The sequence below is a fragment of the Melanotaenia boesemani genome, chromosome 1 (assembly GCF_017639745.1).
Source record: "Melanotaenia boesemani isolate fMelBoe1 chromosome 1, fMelBoe1.pri, whole genome shotgun sequence".
Lineage (NCBI taxonomy): Eukaryota > Metazoa > Chordata > Actinopteri > Atheriniformes > Melanotaeniidae > Melanotaenia > Melanotaenia boesemani.
The window spans coordinates 22,885,219-22,901,786 of NC_055682.1; the positions used below are offsets into that span (position 1 = coordinate 22,885,219).

General features: G+C 37.0%; 4 protein-coding genes across 5 annotated transcripts in view; all 4 read left to right on the plus strand.

Moving 5' to 3' along the window:
- Window positions 1-3,695, plus strand: part of LOC121643964 (heterogeneous nuclear ribonucleoprotein C-like) — a 41,975-nt gene extending 38,280 nt beyond the window's left edge. Inside the window, exons 5-7 of the mRNA XM_041991625.1 lie at window positions 1,487-1,600; window positions 2,703-2,860; window positions 3,260-3,695. Of these exons, the coding sequence (XP_041847559.1) occupies window positions 1,487-1,600; window positions 2,703-2,860; window positions 3,260-3,298 (311 nt within the window). The 3' untranslated portion in view covers window positions 3,299-3,695. The remainder of the gene's footprint in view (window positions 1-1,486; window positions 1,601-2,702; window positions 2,861-3,259) is intronic.
- A 122-nt stretch (window positions 3,696-3,817) lies between these two features.
- On the plus strand, window positions 3,818-7,888 carry LOC121643972 (5-hydroxyisourate hydrolase-like). 2 transcript variants are annotated; one of them, XM_041991633.1, is made up of 4 exons: window positions 3,818-4,878; window positions 7,027-7,166; window positions 7,265-7,400; window positions 7,577-7,888. In XM_041991633.1, exons 1-4 carry the CDS (start codon window positions 4,816-4,818, stop codon window positions 7,664-7,666), a joined length of 429 nt encoding a protein of 142 aa, XP_041847567.1. In that variant the 5' UTR covers window positions 3,818-4,815; the 3' UTR covers window positions 7,667-7,888. The 2 variants fall into 2 exon arrangements, with proteins under 2 accessions (XP_041847567.1, XP_041847576.1); XM_041991642.1 differs by lacking the exon at window positions 3,818-4,878 and adding an exon at window positions 5,965-6,503.
- A 1,331-nt stretch (window positions 7,889-9,219) lies between these two features.
- Window positions 9,220-11,950, plus strand: pdcd5 (programmed cell death 5). The gene is made up of 6 exons (XM_041986460.1): window positions 9,220-9,419; window positions 10,343-10,383; window positions 10,528-10,589; window positions 10,698-10,789; window positions 10,886-10,957; window positions 11,050-11,950. Exons 1-6 carry the CDS (start codon window positions 9,354-9,356, stop codon window positions 11,095-11,097), a joined length of 381 nt encoding a protein of 126 aa, XP_041842394.1. The 5' UTR covers window positions 9,220-9,353; the 3' UTR covers window positions 11,098-11,950.
- Window positions 11,951-12,328: 378 nt separating this feature from the next.
- mvda (mevalonate (diphospho) decarboxylase a) lies at window positions 12,329-16,497 on the plus strand. Its single transcript, XM_041986450.1, has 10 exons — window positions 12,329-12,521; window positions 12,688-12,758; window positions 13,161-13,275; window positions 13,387-13,536; window positions 13,800-13,999; window positions 14,172-14,246; window positions 14,392-14,610; window positions 14,980-15,095; window positions 15,785-15,893; window positions 15,988-16,497. Exons 1-10 carry the CDS (start codon window positions 12,446-12,448, stop codon window positions 16,066-16,068), a joined length of 1,212 nt encoding a protein of 403 aa, XP_041842384.1. The 5' UTR covers window positions 12,329-12,445; the 3' UTR covers window positions 16,069-16,497.
- The last annotated feature ends 71 nt before the right edge of the window (window positions 16,498-16,568 follow it).

Below are 16,568 nucleotides of genomic sequence, written 5' to 3' on the forward strand. Positions count from 1 at the left end.
GTGTGTGGATTTAATAGAGCTGTTATACAGTCTGATGGCCGTGGGCAGGAATGACCCACAGTAGAGCTCCTTTCTGCACAAGGGTTGTAAAGGTCTTGTATTGAAGGAGCTGTGTGGGAACATAGCTGGATAGATGACTTAGAGGATAAATAACGGAACAATCTTCTTCTTCGGTTAACTGCTTAATGAGTGTGTGCTTATTGTCAAAGTATATTGCAGTGCAAACCATTTTATTTTCATAGCTAGCTTCTAACTTCTTCCATTGTTTTTTTTTTATTTATTTTTTTAGTTTAACTTGTCTTTAGCTTGAATGTTGCTGCCACCATGTGGTCAGAAGTAGCTATACAGTAACCAAACAAATTAAATAAACTAATTGTTACACTAATTCCTTGTACCCCATTTCAAATACTTAAACAAAACAAATAAATTAAAAGATACCTTAAAGATACAACAAGCTTCTCAAGGTCTCCACAACAGAATGCATTGGGTGGAGTAATCAATAATGAGTGTCAGCTTAACCAGCATCCTTCTATCTGCCACCTCCTTGATGGTATCCAGTGGGCAGCCCTGGAGAGAGCTGGCTCTCTTAACCAATTTAAGTCTCTTTCCATCTCTGTCCATGTTGCCACCTCCAGCACACAATGGCAGAAAATACTGCAGACACCACAACAGTGTCTTAAAATGTCCTGAGTAGAACCCAACACACACCAAAGGACCTCAGTCTACTCAGCAAATGAAGGCAACTCTGGTCCTTCTTGTATAGGGCTTTGGTGTTGAGGTGAACACCCAAGTACATAAATTAATCCACTATCTCAATTTTCCAAGCCCTGGATTTTCACTGGTGTGGGGACAGTTTTCTTCCATCTTGCTGGTGTTTAGGAGCAGGTGGTTCTGCTCAGACCCGTCCAGAAAGTTTGTGATGCCCCCTCTGTACTCCTGCTTGTTGTCCTCTGGAACACAGCTGACAGTAGTGAATATGTTAGGTTAGTTAATCAATACTACACTGATTTTCACAGTGAATCAGATGCTGTAAGTATGTAATAGATTATATAAAATCTTACTTATACATTCAACAAACACTACAAAATGGAAACCCCATTTACTCCACTATCTAATGAGTAGTGAGGGATTTTGGCCCAACTCCTGACCCTATCAAACAAATAGTGGTGTTGGAAAACTACCCGTCATTTTCACACAGTGTTTTATACAGATTAATTAAAACTTATGACAAATGTTTTTTCGGAGAGAATAAGACTAGTTCTTTCTCCTGTTTCCAGGTTACAAACTGCAGCTCATATAAAGACAATAGATGTGTGTATTCCCAAAAATGTTCAAGTGTCCCACTAAATAAAATTATCTTGGCAGAATGAAGAGTGGATCTTTGTATTTCCAGTGTTTAACATATTGGCTATTCTTCAAACTTCTCTTTTTTCAGGTTCTGTAATTTCCAGTGTCACTTATATTCTCTCTCCCTCTATCACTGTAGTGGGAATGGAGGAGTTGCAGGTGATTAAAAAGGAGCTGACTCTGATAAAGACACAGATCGATGGGCTGCTTGACAGTCTTGACAGGATGGACACGCAGAGGAATGATCACAAAGGTGAGACACTTACTCAGAAAGACAGTGGAAGTAGATGGCTGTTCGATCAAATGATAGATAATCTATCCATGAATCAAAATCTTTTTAGGCCGATTTATGCCACCTTCAGATTTCTTCTTGATTAGCTTCTCTAGTCACAACCCAGTCAGAATTATTTCAACTCTATGCTGCAAGGAAACAGGGGAATGGAAATGTCCTGCGTGAATGGAGACACTCATGTTTTATTTGACAAATCAATTATTTTCCTCTGGCCAGAATAATAAAAAAAGGATTAATCTAGGTTGATGCCACCTACAGCAGTGGTGTGTTGATTGGAGGTTTTGAGCAAACTATGAAGCATAAAAAACAAAAAAAAACTGTGGTTTTAGTCTGGTGAGGCTTCACAAAACATACAGGCGTGTTAATAGAAGATCAGTATCATGTTGATGTAAGTGATGTTGCTGCCCTCATGTGGACATTTTGTATGTAATTACACTGGCAGCAGCTCAGGAAATGAACAAGACAAAGCTTTATTATCCTGCTGGAGAAAAGAGTTTTAACTGCAGCCTTAATTAAACTGATAATAAACTGAAACACAGCTAGCACCCCTCAGATGGTGCAGTCTACCCTCCTCTGAGATCCAAACTCTCATTTGCTGATTACACTAAAATATTCTCAACTATAAATGCTACTATAACCTTGAAGTCATTATCATAACAATCAACTAAATGTACATATAGGCAGTGTGCTAAAAGGAAATGGTGTGCTGGTCCACTGCAGTAGCTGCTGTGAATGGACATGTCTGCCATGTTTGTATTTTCCCATTTACTCTAAATGACCTTGAGCGATTGATAGCTCTCATCTTCATATTAATTTATCGTCTGATCCACTTAATTCCCCTGTCCCTCACTATCTATCCATGCTGTCTCCCACCTCCCTATCACTATCTGCACATTTGTCTTTCATCCTGTCACTTTCACTCTTGTGTTCTGCCTGTCATTCAATACAAAGCCAGCAGAAAGCTTTTAACTCAGACCAAACATGCAATTCCTTCATGTTGATGCCCGAAGTGGACAGTGACCTCTTAACTTTATGAGTGCATCTGTTTCTTCCTGTGTCCTAGGATCTCCCCTGAGAGAGGACAGTCCATTTGGCTCATTGTATGCTGTGTCCGCCGGCAGCCCAGAACATTCCTTCTCCTCCCTCTCTCCACCCAGTTCACGTCATCGGATCCACAGGGACAGCCCCAACATGAGGTTGTGCAGCGAAGATCACCACACGGTACACGAACCTTAACAATGACGCATGCCCTTTTCTTAATGAAAATATAAAGAAAAAAAGAGAAGACATCAGTGCACTCACTTTTTCATGACTGAATCACTTGCTTTTACTAAAAGTCAGGCTGACCCAGTGTTTTTTTTTTGTTTGTGTTTTTTTAGAAAATGTATGAATTATTCCAGTTATTTTCAGACATCATTGCTTTGGCTGGGGAAAAAAAATATCACATGCAGTCACATGCTGACAACCATGTTATGAGGTGCATATACATGTGACAAGAATTATGCGGTGATATGAAGTTATCAGAATAAAATTTTACTGAGTCATCCTGCCCCAGCCAAATAATGAATCTCTTCTTTGTTTTCCTCTCTCTACCCTGTCTAACCATCTTGTCTATCACAGATGAGCAACCACAGCTCAGACCCTGAAGAGGAAATATGAGGGAGAAATATGAGAAAATGTAGAAGATGTGGATTGAGTGCCAAATGTGGAGGAAGAAAACATAAACCTACGACCCACACCAGAGGCTCAACATAGGCTGGGCATTTAAAATGGCATTGAACATCCGACTGTATCATATCAACTTGTTTTTATGTGACCCAGAAATACTGATGCAGCTTACTTTTAAACCAAGTACATATATGTACACACATCTGATTGATAAGATTTAGCCAGTTTGGCCAGAGAGAAAAAGAGGGAGATTGAGAGGCTATCTAAAGCATATTTATAAAGAACAGCTGGAGACAAAGGGATAAAATGACTTGACGTTAATTCTGTTCTATTATGTAAGAGGATTTGTTTGAGCAGCAGTGCCCAAAAATGTCATCAAAATGTTGCAGAATGAAGCACCACTATACTATAATCTATTACCTGTTTTTACTCAGATTTAAGTTTGTTTTGTTTTTGTTTTGTGTTATTTTTTTTTCACAGAAAACAGGAAAATATTTTATGCATCAAATTATGTACATTATTAAAGTGTTTCTGATGCTTTACATACTGTTGCTTGGCCAAGAGCCTTCCTCATCAGTTTCTTACACACAGGTAAACACCCTTTGACTGGATGTTGCCAGTAATCCTTTGGTTGCAGTAAATGATGCACTCGCTATACCTAGTAAAAAATGACAGGACAACACAAAGTGTTTTATAGTGCTAAGTTATCATCAACTAACACAGACCAGGTAGGTAGTTTGAAAGGAGACAAAGAAATGCATGTGACTCTAAGAAGTGATTCACTTACTTTTTTAATGTCTTTATTTTTACTTCCAGTCTTTGTTTTTTCCACTTCCTTCATTCTGCTTCTGGATTCTACTGCTTTGTTTGGCATTCATACCTTCTTAAGCATTAAAAGTACTTGGTTAAGGTTAGGTACTACTTGGTTGGTTTTATGTATTACATGTATTTGCTTTAGGATAGAAAATAATCATGACTAAGTGTTAATACACACAATAAAATGTATTTTACTGCAACAAGCTTCACCAACATGTTCAGCGTGTTGAAAGGGTTTCCTCAGCATTCAAAACAAAATTCAGAGGGCTCCTGAGCAAGCTTTAGTTTTGATGAACTGAGAGTGAGGACAGGTTTATAAAAGTGTGTGTTAAAGTCTACAAGGTGACATTTTTTATATCATTGTTGGGCCAGATTCTGTTTTGATATATAGTGCATAAAAATATAGACATATCATATAAAACCCCTAAACATTGATCTTTATTTTATAGGAACTTTGAATCTTATTCATTTTCAATGTATTGCTATATCTGGAATAAATAAGAATCCACTTGTGCTTTGAAAACAGCACGCTCTCAAATGAGATCGATCAGAGATCAAAGTTTTTTTTTTCCCTAAAAGATCAGAGTTCACCTGCAAAATCATTCAGCAGAGGAAACTGTTTTCTGTTTTTAAGCATAGGTATGAATGGCCAGTTATACCTGTTAGACCTGTGAAAGATAAAGTGAGTGAATATGAGAAATGCCGCAACGCTCTTCCTCTGTGTTTTTGGCACTGTACAATGTGCAGAGGTCCAGGTCAGTGTGTAATATTGTGTATTATTGTAAACTTTACTGTAATTGTTTAGTTGTGTAATTTTAAACTTGCTTTAGGACTGCTCATGTGTTAATTTTCTAAAAAAAAAAAAATAATGATGCTATTATATAATTCCTATGGTGTTACATGTTTCTGTTTGCATTGTTACAATAAGCCAAGTGAAAATACTCATTGTCTCTGTAGTAAAAGTATTTTCATATTGAGTATAAATGCAGCACATTGTGGTGTGTTTTTATTCTTAGAGGCCACTACAGGAAGGAAGCTGTTGAAAACAAAAGTTAAAACTTGTTTAGGAAATTATACACTTACTGGGGCTATATTTTAATCCAAATAAAAATAAGAAAGAGCAGTGGGGTTATATTTCATTGCTTCAAATAGACTAATGTGAACTAGCATTTAATCCCCAAACAGCTTTTTGTCCAAGCTCTCAGACAGATGGTTTTAGTAAAGGTCTTTGTGAACTTCATGAGACTGTGCTAAGTAACATTCATGCAGTGTGTTTATTGATGTTTTTGATGAATGTTAATTTGTACAAGATATATTAATCAGTCTCAGACTGTAGCATTTTCCACCTAAATTATTTGCCTGACCACGAATAAACCTCTGTGTACGGCAACATAGTTGCTGTATTGACAAGAGATAGGTGAGGGACTCAGTGTAAAGACAGTTGTAGTGAAAAAAAAAAAATCTGTGTAATCATACCACTCATTGTCATTGTTTTCAGCAACTTACATCACTGTGCTAATTCATTATACTGACACAAAGTCTTGTTTTATGCAAGACTAAATAAAGAAGTGATCCCACCTGCAGCTTCTCCACCACCAGCTGTCTCTCTGGAGAGCCAGCTACACCAGAGGGAGATAAATCATTGCAAATGGGACAGATCATCAGATCTAATGAGTCCACACAGGAAAAAAGCCGCCTCCAACAACTTTAGATTAAGTTTACTTTTTTATTCAGTAGTGTGTAAACACAAAGAAAAGCAGCCTAAACATTGAAAATTTAATCATGACATTGTCCCTTTCCCCACTAAAGTTATTTTCTGTTGGATCCGTGCTGTATGCTAACAGTTATAAAATGTGTGAAAAATATGAGTATCTGTTATTATGATTGACACATGCACATATGTGCAAGTTCTAAATTTTTATGTCTGCAGATATCACATTTTAAAATATTATATTCAACACTTCAGTTTGACTTGCATAGCATTTTCCTGTTAGCTCATTTGTGGGACTTAAGCAGGAAGTTTGACCTTTTTAGCTTTAATTCCATTGATTCAGCTGATCTCCATCAAGCCCAGTCCCAACTCTGATCACCCATGTCCCATAAGTTCAAAGTGCTGAAGCAAAGTGACAAAAGCAGCCCTTGCACAACTGGTTTACTGTTGACAGAAAAGATAAGCTCATGTGAGCTGCAAGTAATACTGAATAGGACAGTGTGCAGAACTTCACATTGGTAATGCGTGTAAAATTCTAATTTTGTTGAGCAAACCGTAAAATTACATTTCTTGGTAAAGCTGCTGACCTAGTTTCAAGTTTATATACCAGTGAAGATGAGTCTGTTCAGGCTGCAGAAACTGAATGGTCATATTTTGTCTGAAAATAAGGTAAGTGGAAAGCTTTTAAGATATGTGGGATTAAAAAAAAGACATTTCTTTCTTATTAAATCAGGGTAATTTATTTTTTAATATTCTCTTAATTGTTATTTTGAATATAGACTATATCATGTGCCTTGGATGATGTGACAATAACAACAGTCTAAAATCTGAAATAATGTATTTGATAATTGTTTGCATTCAAGAACATAAAGTCTTGTGCAGGGTTCATATGTGCTTGTATCACCATTTTACAATCACGTTGTGAGGGAGGGATGTCCCCACAGATAACAAACCTTTAATTGTTCTGTAAACTTTGAAATTCTCATATTATATCTAAATATTCCACTGCCCCATAGAGCGGTAATGTATGAAAAATAAACAGATGCCAAAGACTATTAGATATTATGTGGGGTCAGTGTTATTGGATCTACACAGATTAAGCCAGTACGGAAATTAATCTAATTACTTTCAATGTTACAGTTAAACTTGGATACTCCAAATGAAAGCTGAGTCTTGTTTTCTTGTTCTGTAGATCACAACAATGTCAGGCTCATCTAGTCCCCTGACCACCCACGTCCTGAACACTGCAATGGGTGTTCCCGGGTCAAACGTTTCCCTCAAACTTTATCGGCAAGACCTCGCTAGTAGTGTTTGGGATTTGATAACCACTGGGTAATAACCTTAAAAATGCCTCACCAATCATGAATTTACACTTGTTTTGTAAAATCTGTTTTCATTCACATATCTTCAAACATATGTTTTCTCACCAGGACCACAAACGATGATGGGCGATGCCCAGGACTAATCACATCACAACTGTTTACATCTGGTGTGTACAAAATGCACTTTGAGACTGCTCAGTACTGGGCAAGTATGGGAGAGACATCATTTTACCCCTATGTTGAGGTGAGGAAAGGCTCACAGCTTTCATCTCAACTGTATTCATTTATTTGCCTTGTTGGTGTTAATTTTATGCAAATATATCCACAACTTAGGAGCGTTAGGAGCACACATTGGTGTGAATAGTCTTGACTGTATGTCCTGTAATGGCTGATTTCTGTCTTTTTGACATTTTGTTGCAGATTGTCTTCACTATAAATGACCCAGCCCAAAAGTACCATATTCCACTGCTTCTGAGCCGTTTCTCTTACAGTACATACAGAGGGAGCTAAACACCAGTGTGAAGAAGCTTCTTTCGTCCAATAGCTATCTTTGACTTCTGTAGCAGCCCACTAAGGTTATTCATGGCAGAAACCAGTGGCGTAAAAAGAAGAATACATGGATATTTTACTCAAGTGAAATTAGCAATGTAATATTTCAAAGGTGACTTAAATTAAATAATTTAAGTATCATTATAAAAATGTATTGTACATTAAATATTCATTACACACTCATTTGGGTTCTGTCAGTTTTTGGCATTACTTGTTTTACTATTGTATTATTCTTATTCTTGATCCTATTTTTCTTGATTCTTATTGTTATTTTTGTTACCTTAACACACAAGTAACATTTGAACACTGTAGCTGACTGAAATGTCACTGATTTAAGCCATTTAATACACAGTCTTAAATAACATTTACTGAAATTCATGGTAGGTTTTCAAAACTTATTTGCAGAAATGTAATGAAAGCTGGCATCCAATTAACTTGGAGGATTCGAAAGAAAGAAAGAAAGAAAGAAAGAAAGAAAAGGAGTATAACAGCATGACATTAAAGTGATAAAGCAGGCTTAAAAAATTGTACAACTGTACACTGCAGCAGCACCAGAACAAAATATTCTTATTCAGCTATCAGCAACAGTTGGAGTAGGACAAATTAAATGCTCCACTTTTATGGTCTGCACATGATGTTACAGTTAAACAACTTTCTTTCTATTCATATATTCCTTATTCTATGTATATTCTAGAAAACTTAAATATTTATTGCATTTTAAGATGTAGCCCACGATTTCTAAATGTCCAATAAATTCAAACTTTATTTATAGAGCACTTTTCATACAAAAGCAGCGTAAAGTACTTTACATACTAAAAACATATATACATATATATATAAATAACCTTCACGGACTCAATTATAAAGCATCAAATTTCAGTAAAACACACCTGATTATACTTTCATTCTCACACACACATCATCACAACCACACCCACTAACATCAACTGAAAGATCAATATAAATAAACAAGACTGGAGATAAACATCTCAAGATAAACATCTGGCTTGACGGCGAGCTGAGGAAACAATATCTTGGGGTTCCGTCCACACCAGGAGCTGCCTCACCCTCACCAAGGACCACAGCGGGCATCACCACAAGGACTGCCCAGATTTGGGCAGGCAGGGTCCACACCACAGTCCAACCAGGACTACAGTGCAGGACCCCACTAACCAGCTTGACCAGGGCGATCTCCACAGCAACGACCCACAGACCAAGTAGGCATAGCCCCCATTGTGGAGGATCCCAAGAGGAAAACATTAACAATATGTTTGAATTTTCTTTCACTTTTTCAATCTAATCCAAATTATTTAAAGTGTCATTTTGTATAAAATAGGCCTAATCCTGCTATTTTTTGCATGTACTCTGTCCACGTAGAATTCAAGCACCTTGAACTGCCTTGTAAATGAATCGTACTATACAAATAGACTTGCCTTGCCTAGATTAGAAAATGAAGAGCCTGCTCTTTAAAAATCCTAACTCGGTGTTCGATTACTCTACCCTGGGCGTTGGATCCCCCCCGCCCCCGCTGTTGATTACACTCCCCTGAGCTTTGTAGGGCCTTGCTATTGCTAGGAGTGTTTTGTGCATTTTGGTAAAATATTCTGTCCTACCTGAGACTTTAACGTCTACATTACAGTAATAACCAATGGCAGACGACGAATTAGAGGCGATACGGCGGCAAAGAATGGCGGAGCTGCAGGCAAAGCATGCGGTAAGGACTAAACATGAGTTAAGAAGCGTGTCTGCGGCCCCCATATAAGGAGATACTGAAGTCAGTATGCTTGTTAGCTAGTATAGCTAAGCCTAACATAAAAACTACAGTAATTTATCTGACATTAGAAGGATGAAGTACACCAATAACTCGTGAGATCTATGCATGGATTAAGTGGAAGCTAGTGATTGTAATAAAAATTATAACAATAAAATGATAACAAGCACTACCTTATTGCTAGCTTTGTGTTCAACTCAGCGCGCACCCCTCTGACAGCGTTATCAAAACTGAACGAATTGTAAAAATAACTCTTATCTTATTTAAAGCCAGAGAAATTAAAACTAAACAGTGGACTTGTGAGTTAAGATTTGTCTTGGGTTAAAATGATCTGTTGTTATCTTTATCCAATAGAAGAGTTAAGCCATTTCATACTTTGATACCTTAGCAACATCTTTGTTAAATTTCAATTACTGACATATATACCGACTCAAAGATATATCAGTTCTGGTTCATTATTAATGCTCAGGGTGCCTCTAGGTGGTACTGTATTTGAAATGGTACAAATAAGCATTGTCCATATCCACAGATAGTACTGCTAACTAAGCAACAGTGAAAACGGCCCAGCATATAGTAGATGAGAGAGGATTGTGGCGTTATGGCAGAAATGACATCATAGTTTGAAACATAATTGATAGCTGAGTAAGTGGAAATTGGGTTTCATCAAGCTGTCCAGATGAGCTTTCATTAAGAGTGATATATTGACTAGCTGAGTTATACTTGTTCTTATTTATTGTTAAGGTTTTGCTATTACCAAACCTGTTGGATAATTGGCTACTTCGTATCAATATATTATACGTACCTGTACGTCTCCCAGTAAAATGAATGCAATATGTGGCTCTACTGTCACTTGTATTTTTTTTTAGGATGCTCCAAATAATCAGCAAGGAGAAGAGGCCAAACAAAGGTGAGATGACTGATTCTTATAAAAACAACTGTAAAGATTTAATTTAGCTGTTTTTACTACTTAGGCATGGAGTAAATGCCTAAATAAAAATATAATCTGTTTTCTTTTCTGTTGAGCCACTGTTATGTTGATCTCTATTCACAGAGAAACGGAAATGAGAAACTCGATACTGGCTCAAGTTCTAGACCAGTCGGCCCGTGCAAGATGTAAGTGTGCTTTCAGATTCATACTACACTAATAAATGTTATATTTCACCCAGTTGTCACTTTGGAAACAAACTAGATTCCTTCATTTTACTTCATTTTACTTTTCAGTGAGCAATCTTGCACTGGTCAAACCAGAGAAGGCAAATGCAGTTGAAAACTATCTTATACAAATGGCTCGGTTTGGAAAATTAGGAGGAAAGGTAAAGGAAAAAAACTAAAACACTGAATGGTTGAAGGGCTTTATGTTGTTGGGGGTCTTCCACATATCAGCCATGGTCACAGTTTTCTCTTGTCAGATTTCGGAATCAGGCCTGATTGAGATCCTAGAAAAAGTCAGCCAGCAAACAGAGAAAAAGACCACTGTCACAGTAAGTTCCTCTAAAATGTTTTATATGAATTATTCATTTTCAGTTAATTGTACATAATACATGTCTAATAATACCCTGTGCCTGGATGACAGTTCAACAGACGGAGAGTGATGGACTCCGATGATGAAGACGATTACTAACTTTGAGCAGATGTCCTGGAATGACCCAAGAGTCCAGGAGTAGATATGATGAGTCTAAAAGGATCATTGACTTGTGTGTTCTTCTTATCAAACTCCTTTGAAGACACACAAGCTTCACTATGTTTTTGGAATGGACATACCAAGATGGAAGAACAAGGACGATTGTTTGATGTTTTGGCTTGTGGTGGGGAGGTGGATACACAGTGTCCAGGAAGGTTTTCTTTTGCAATCTTCTCTTGAGTGGCTACAGATTTGTACAGCTTGTGTTGTACCCCTGATAACTGATGGCACTGTTTGACTCCTTCAGTCCTTCACAGTAGTTACTTTTTATTTCTCAATATAGTTATCATTTCTGTTCTCAAACATAAGAAGCTAGACAAAATGCAAAACATGCTGCTGCAGATGCATTTTCTCTGGACTGTTTTGTGAATACTTTTTTTTTTTTTCAGGGCTAACATTACATTATCTTTGGGTTTTGCTTTTGGATATATTTTTTTGACTTGCCCGTCATTCAAAGGTTTACATAAAAGAAATGGTTAAAAAAAGCCTTAAATTTAAATGAGTGTTTTTCTAGTGAACCATTTCGAATTATTCTCTATCACAAATTATTGTTCAGGCTTCTGAAAACGGTTACATGTTAGCTTTTATGCAAGTTATTGTATGTTCAACTGAGTTGCACAGAAATTTTTGCAGCATCAATCACAGTAACTTCACCCTCATAAAAAGTAGACTAGGCTTTATCTTTGGATGGTTTGTTGAAACAGTGTTCATAATTTGAATTTAATTTTAGAACTGGGGTTAACAAATGCCAAATGTATCCTATAACTTTTTAAATAAAAAGCATTGGGAGAAATTTGGTTATATATTTATTTTGTTCAGATCTATTTAGTGAAAAGTCACCACTTATGATCGTCATAGTTTTCTACATAAATAGGTTGTGTTGATGTGTAGCGGTAAATGAACATTAATTTGTAAAAGTTGATATTTTTATATGTAGTTAATAATATTGAAACAATGTTTTCAGTCAGATTTTACAATAAATATTCAAGCAGTTTAGGTTCTATAACTTTAATTTCCTGTTAAGTCGGTGGGTTGGTATCACCCCCACCCCACTTTGTCACGACTGTGGCCAGATAATTTCTCATTGGCTGTTCAGACTAGTTTGACTCTGATTGGTGTTGGAAATAACCACATGTTCACCACCAGCCAATAGGATGAACCTGCATGGAAACGCTACAGTAAGGTGGACTTAGCTACGCTGAAACTGCTTAATATCATAACGCCCGTGCAGAGTTTTATAGTTAGCAGATTGTATTATTAACACAAACATTGGTTTACAGACAGAGTTATGCCAGAAGAAAGTATGGACAAGCCATATATAGCTACATGCACCGCTCCCGTGAATATAGCTGTCATTAAATACTGTAAGTATCACATCGACTCGTGTTTAAGTTAGCATTGTTAGTTGTATTAGACTAGGGCACAACGACAACCCAGTCATGTATGTGTATGGTGACTCGCATAGCGTGCTTGCCATTAAATGAATGGAATAGTCAAGTTATGCAAAGTGTATAACACCTTTCTTTTCAGGGGGAAAACGAAATGAAGAATTAATTCTGCCCATTAACTCGTCACTGAGCGTCACATTGCATCAAGACCAGGTATTCAAGTAAAGTTTGTGTGTAAGGAAAGTCAGCTTGCTTCAGTGTTGTCTGCTCCTGTTCAAAAGTAATATATAACTACTATTGTGTACTGTTGCCATTTGAAGACCTGCTAAACTTAAGACTAAGGTATAGAAGGGCAAGTATGGTCACTTTGAATGGCTAGTCATGAAATATATTCACTTATCATCATTGAGAGATGATGGAAAGATTGCCCCCATTCTTTAACATTAGTACAACTTGTACCACATGATCATGATGTCCTCATATATGCTCCAAAATTCCAAATCTGAAATTATAGTAGTAATAAAATAAGTAGATTTTAATATAGGTCTGGCCTGCTCTCTCTCTCTCTCTCTCTCTCTCGTTCTTTTCTTCTTATTATTTTTTTCTTTTTTTTAGTTGAAAACTACTACAACAGTTGCAACCAGCAGAGCATTTCTGCAGGATCGATTATGGCTCAATGGCAAAGAAGAGGACATAACCCATCCAAGGCTCCAATCCTGTCTGAGAGAAAGTGAGTCATATTAGTTTAATTTTTATTCTTTAAAACCGTACATGGGACAGGAATAAAAAGTTAATGAAAGTGTCATTCACAATATCTTTATTTAATCTTTTTTTTCTGTAGTTCGCCGACTAGCAAGAAAGAGACGTAATGTTGGAGGCCCTGACTCAACAGATTTGGCTGGTTTGTCTCATAAAGTCCACATTTGCTCTGTAAACAACTTTCCAACTGCCGCTGGACTCGCCTCATCTGCTGCTGGATTCGCTTGTCTAGGTGAGAGGGTGTTTGAGTGCTTTTCTATGAGCTGTGTAATACTGTAGTTTATGGCTTAAAATTTGCTCATTTTGTTTACTCTAAGTAAGAAAAGTTCAGTCTATATCATGTTGCTATGCTAATCAGTTCTGAAACCATAGTGTGTGTTTCTTTGATTAGGTGGTGAAATGTTATAATACAAAACAGGAAAGTTGTCTGTAATTCTTGGGCCATTCTGCTCGTGTTGGATAATGTTCATCGTTTTCTTTTGATCTTACTTCCAGTTTATAGTCTAGCTCAAGTGTTTGGTGTGGAAGGAGAGTTGTCTGGGATTGCTCGTCAAGGCTCAGGCAGTGCATGCAGGAGCATGTATGGAGGGTTTGTCCAGTGGATCATGGGAGACAAAGATGATGGGAAAGACAGTCTGGCCCAGCAGGTGGAGCCAGAGACTCACTGGCCTGAACTCAGGATCCTTGTACTAGTGGTAGGTCTGATTGCACTTGAATGTGAAACAAAATGAGAATGAACGTCCACATGTGAGTCAGTAATGAACTGTATGTGTATGCAAAGAAAATATATTTCCTAATGCACAAATGTAAAATTTGATTAAAAATCATTAAGTTTTTTGTGATACTGTGGGATGCACTTTTCGTCAGGCCAGTGCTGAACGGAAGCCAATAGGCAGCACCTCAGGGATGCAAACCAGCGTACAAACAAGCTGTCTATTAAAGGTACTTTATTCAAGATCTTCTTTTTCCATGTCAGTATATTAATGTTTTAATCAATATTTTTAAGAGTGATGATTACAGTGTAAACAGTGTGAATGAGAAGTCAGAGGGTTTAATATGACAGTTGTGCGTTTTTGCTTTTGTGTAGCACCGGGCTGAGTCTGTCGTCCCAGTCCGGATGGAAGAGATGATTGAAGCAGTGCGAAGAAAGGACTTCCCTGCGTTTGCTGAACTAACTATGAAGGACAGCAACCAGTTTCATGCCACCTGCCTTGACACATACCCTCCTATCTTTTACCTCAGCAGTGTTTCTCAGCAGGTCATCCACTTGGTGCATCGCTACAACAGGCATTATGAGGAGACGAGGGTGAGCAGCTGTAGAGTTGTTCTTTTATGTCGTACTTCTTTATAATCCATTTTAATCTAGTTACTAGCTAATTAATTTGGATTTATTGATTAAGGTCCTGAAAGACATTTTAAAGAGGAAGTAGTCAAAATTGAGGCAATTCTTAAGAAAATTCATGCAATATGACTCTGCTGATTATAGAAAATCATTCAAAAACTGCTGATAGTCTATAAAAGTGTCAGTTTTATGATGTTCTCCTTTTCTTTGTATACAAATGTGTCTAATTTCCATGCAACCAAATTTCTCAGATTGTGAAATTGGGATGTAAAAGCGATGAGGTGATTTTTAAAATAGGAACAGGAAAGTACATCTCTGTTTGCTCTCTTGCAGGTTGCCTACAGTTTTGATGCAGGGCCCAATGCTGTGATCTTCACTTTACAGCAGTATGTTCCAGAGTTTGTTCGAGTGGTTCAGCATTTCTTCCCCCCAGACACCAACGGAGAAGAGTATGTTAGCAGATATCTGTACATCTTAGTCCTTCAAGAAAAGTCTTGCCAAACAAAATAATTTATCTGATAGTCAGTTCATTTCAGACATTATTTATCCCTCATTTATTCCCAGAGAACAACTCAGTTTGACAGTCTTCAAGATTACACAACAGCATCATTATTTAAAGAATTACATTTTTTTGTTGACAATGCTGAGAATTAATCATATAAATAGACAAATGATGAGACAAAAACTGATTGCGAATTGATAATCTGGAAACACTATGGCAAAGGAACACCCAGTCCTGCTCATCCGTATCTTGAGGTTCTTCTCTGTAGAAGGTACTAAGAGACTGGCCCAAATCCAGATGTGTAAAGCATGTAGAAACATATGCATGAAAGTCTGAAAAGGTAGCTGTAGTGTTTGAACAAGTAGACATTTGTGAGATGCCACTTAATAGTTTTTAAAGAAATTTTCTACAAACATTTTTTGTCCATCTCATTTATTGGACGTTGACTCTAGATTGACAAGCTGTTAGAATTAAACCTATAACACTATAAAAAGTCCAAAATAAAAAAGTGTAAATAAATAAAGAACTACACAGTGATAAGTAGGTGCCTTTGACTCATATGAACTTCTGAATGACACTGCTGCTAAGGTGTGTTTGCTTTCAGCACGTTTGAATTCTGTTTGTCTCTGTCTGAAGTTTTATTAAAGGTCTTCCAGTCAAACGCGCCACTCTTTCTGAAGAGCTGAAACTGGGTATTGGTCTAGAACCCATGCCGAAGGGAATAAATTACATTATTAGTACCAAGGTAAGCACTCAATAAAAACCAATAATAAACTAACAAACACAAAGGATAAGTCTCTTTTTGACTTATGTGATCTTCTTTTTGTCATATGTTTAAGGCAGGACCAGGCCCTCGTGTTGTAGAGGATCCCACTCAGCACCTGCTGTCACCTGATGGGTTACCAAAGAAAACTGTGTGAAACCCACTGCCCTGAAGAGACAAGCTCCAGGGAGCAGTAATACAGCCAATTCAACAAACAATAAATATGTATTAGTCTGGTGTGACTAGGTTTTTAGAAATCACAGCAATAACATGCATCTTTTCTACTGGTGTGGATACTAGCAGATCTAACTGTACTGGTACGTCTCCTCATCTTGCAATCAGTCTTTCTCAAGTGTCTACTTTTTGTTTGTTTGTTTGTTTATTTACCACTGGAGCTGGTCCTTTTCTCTCTTAGGTTTGTGAGAGAATGGTTTCAGTGTGTTTATATATCATTGAGTTTCAGCAGGTTCCAATGATCATGGCTACTTGTAGTTTTTTTATCTTTATAAACAATTTCTGATCAGCAGAACACAATTTAGTTATGTGAGATTATTGTTTAAAAGACAATAAATAATATATTTTAATCAAGATAATGTCTGGGTTATCATTTAATCATCAGACACAAGTTATTTTTGTTAACTGAGAATAGTTTTAAAA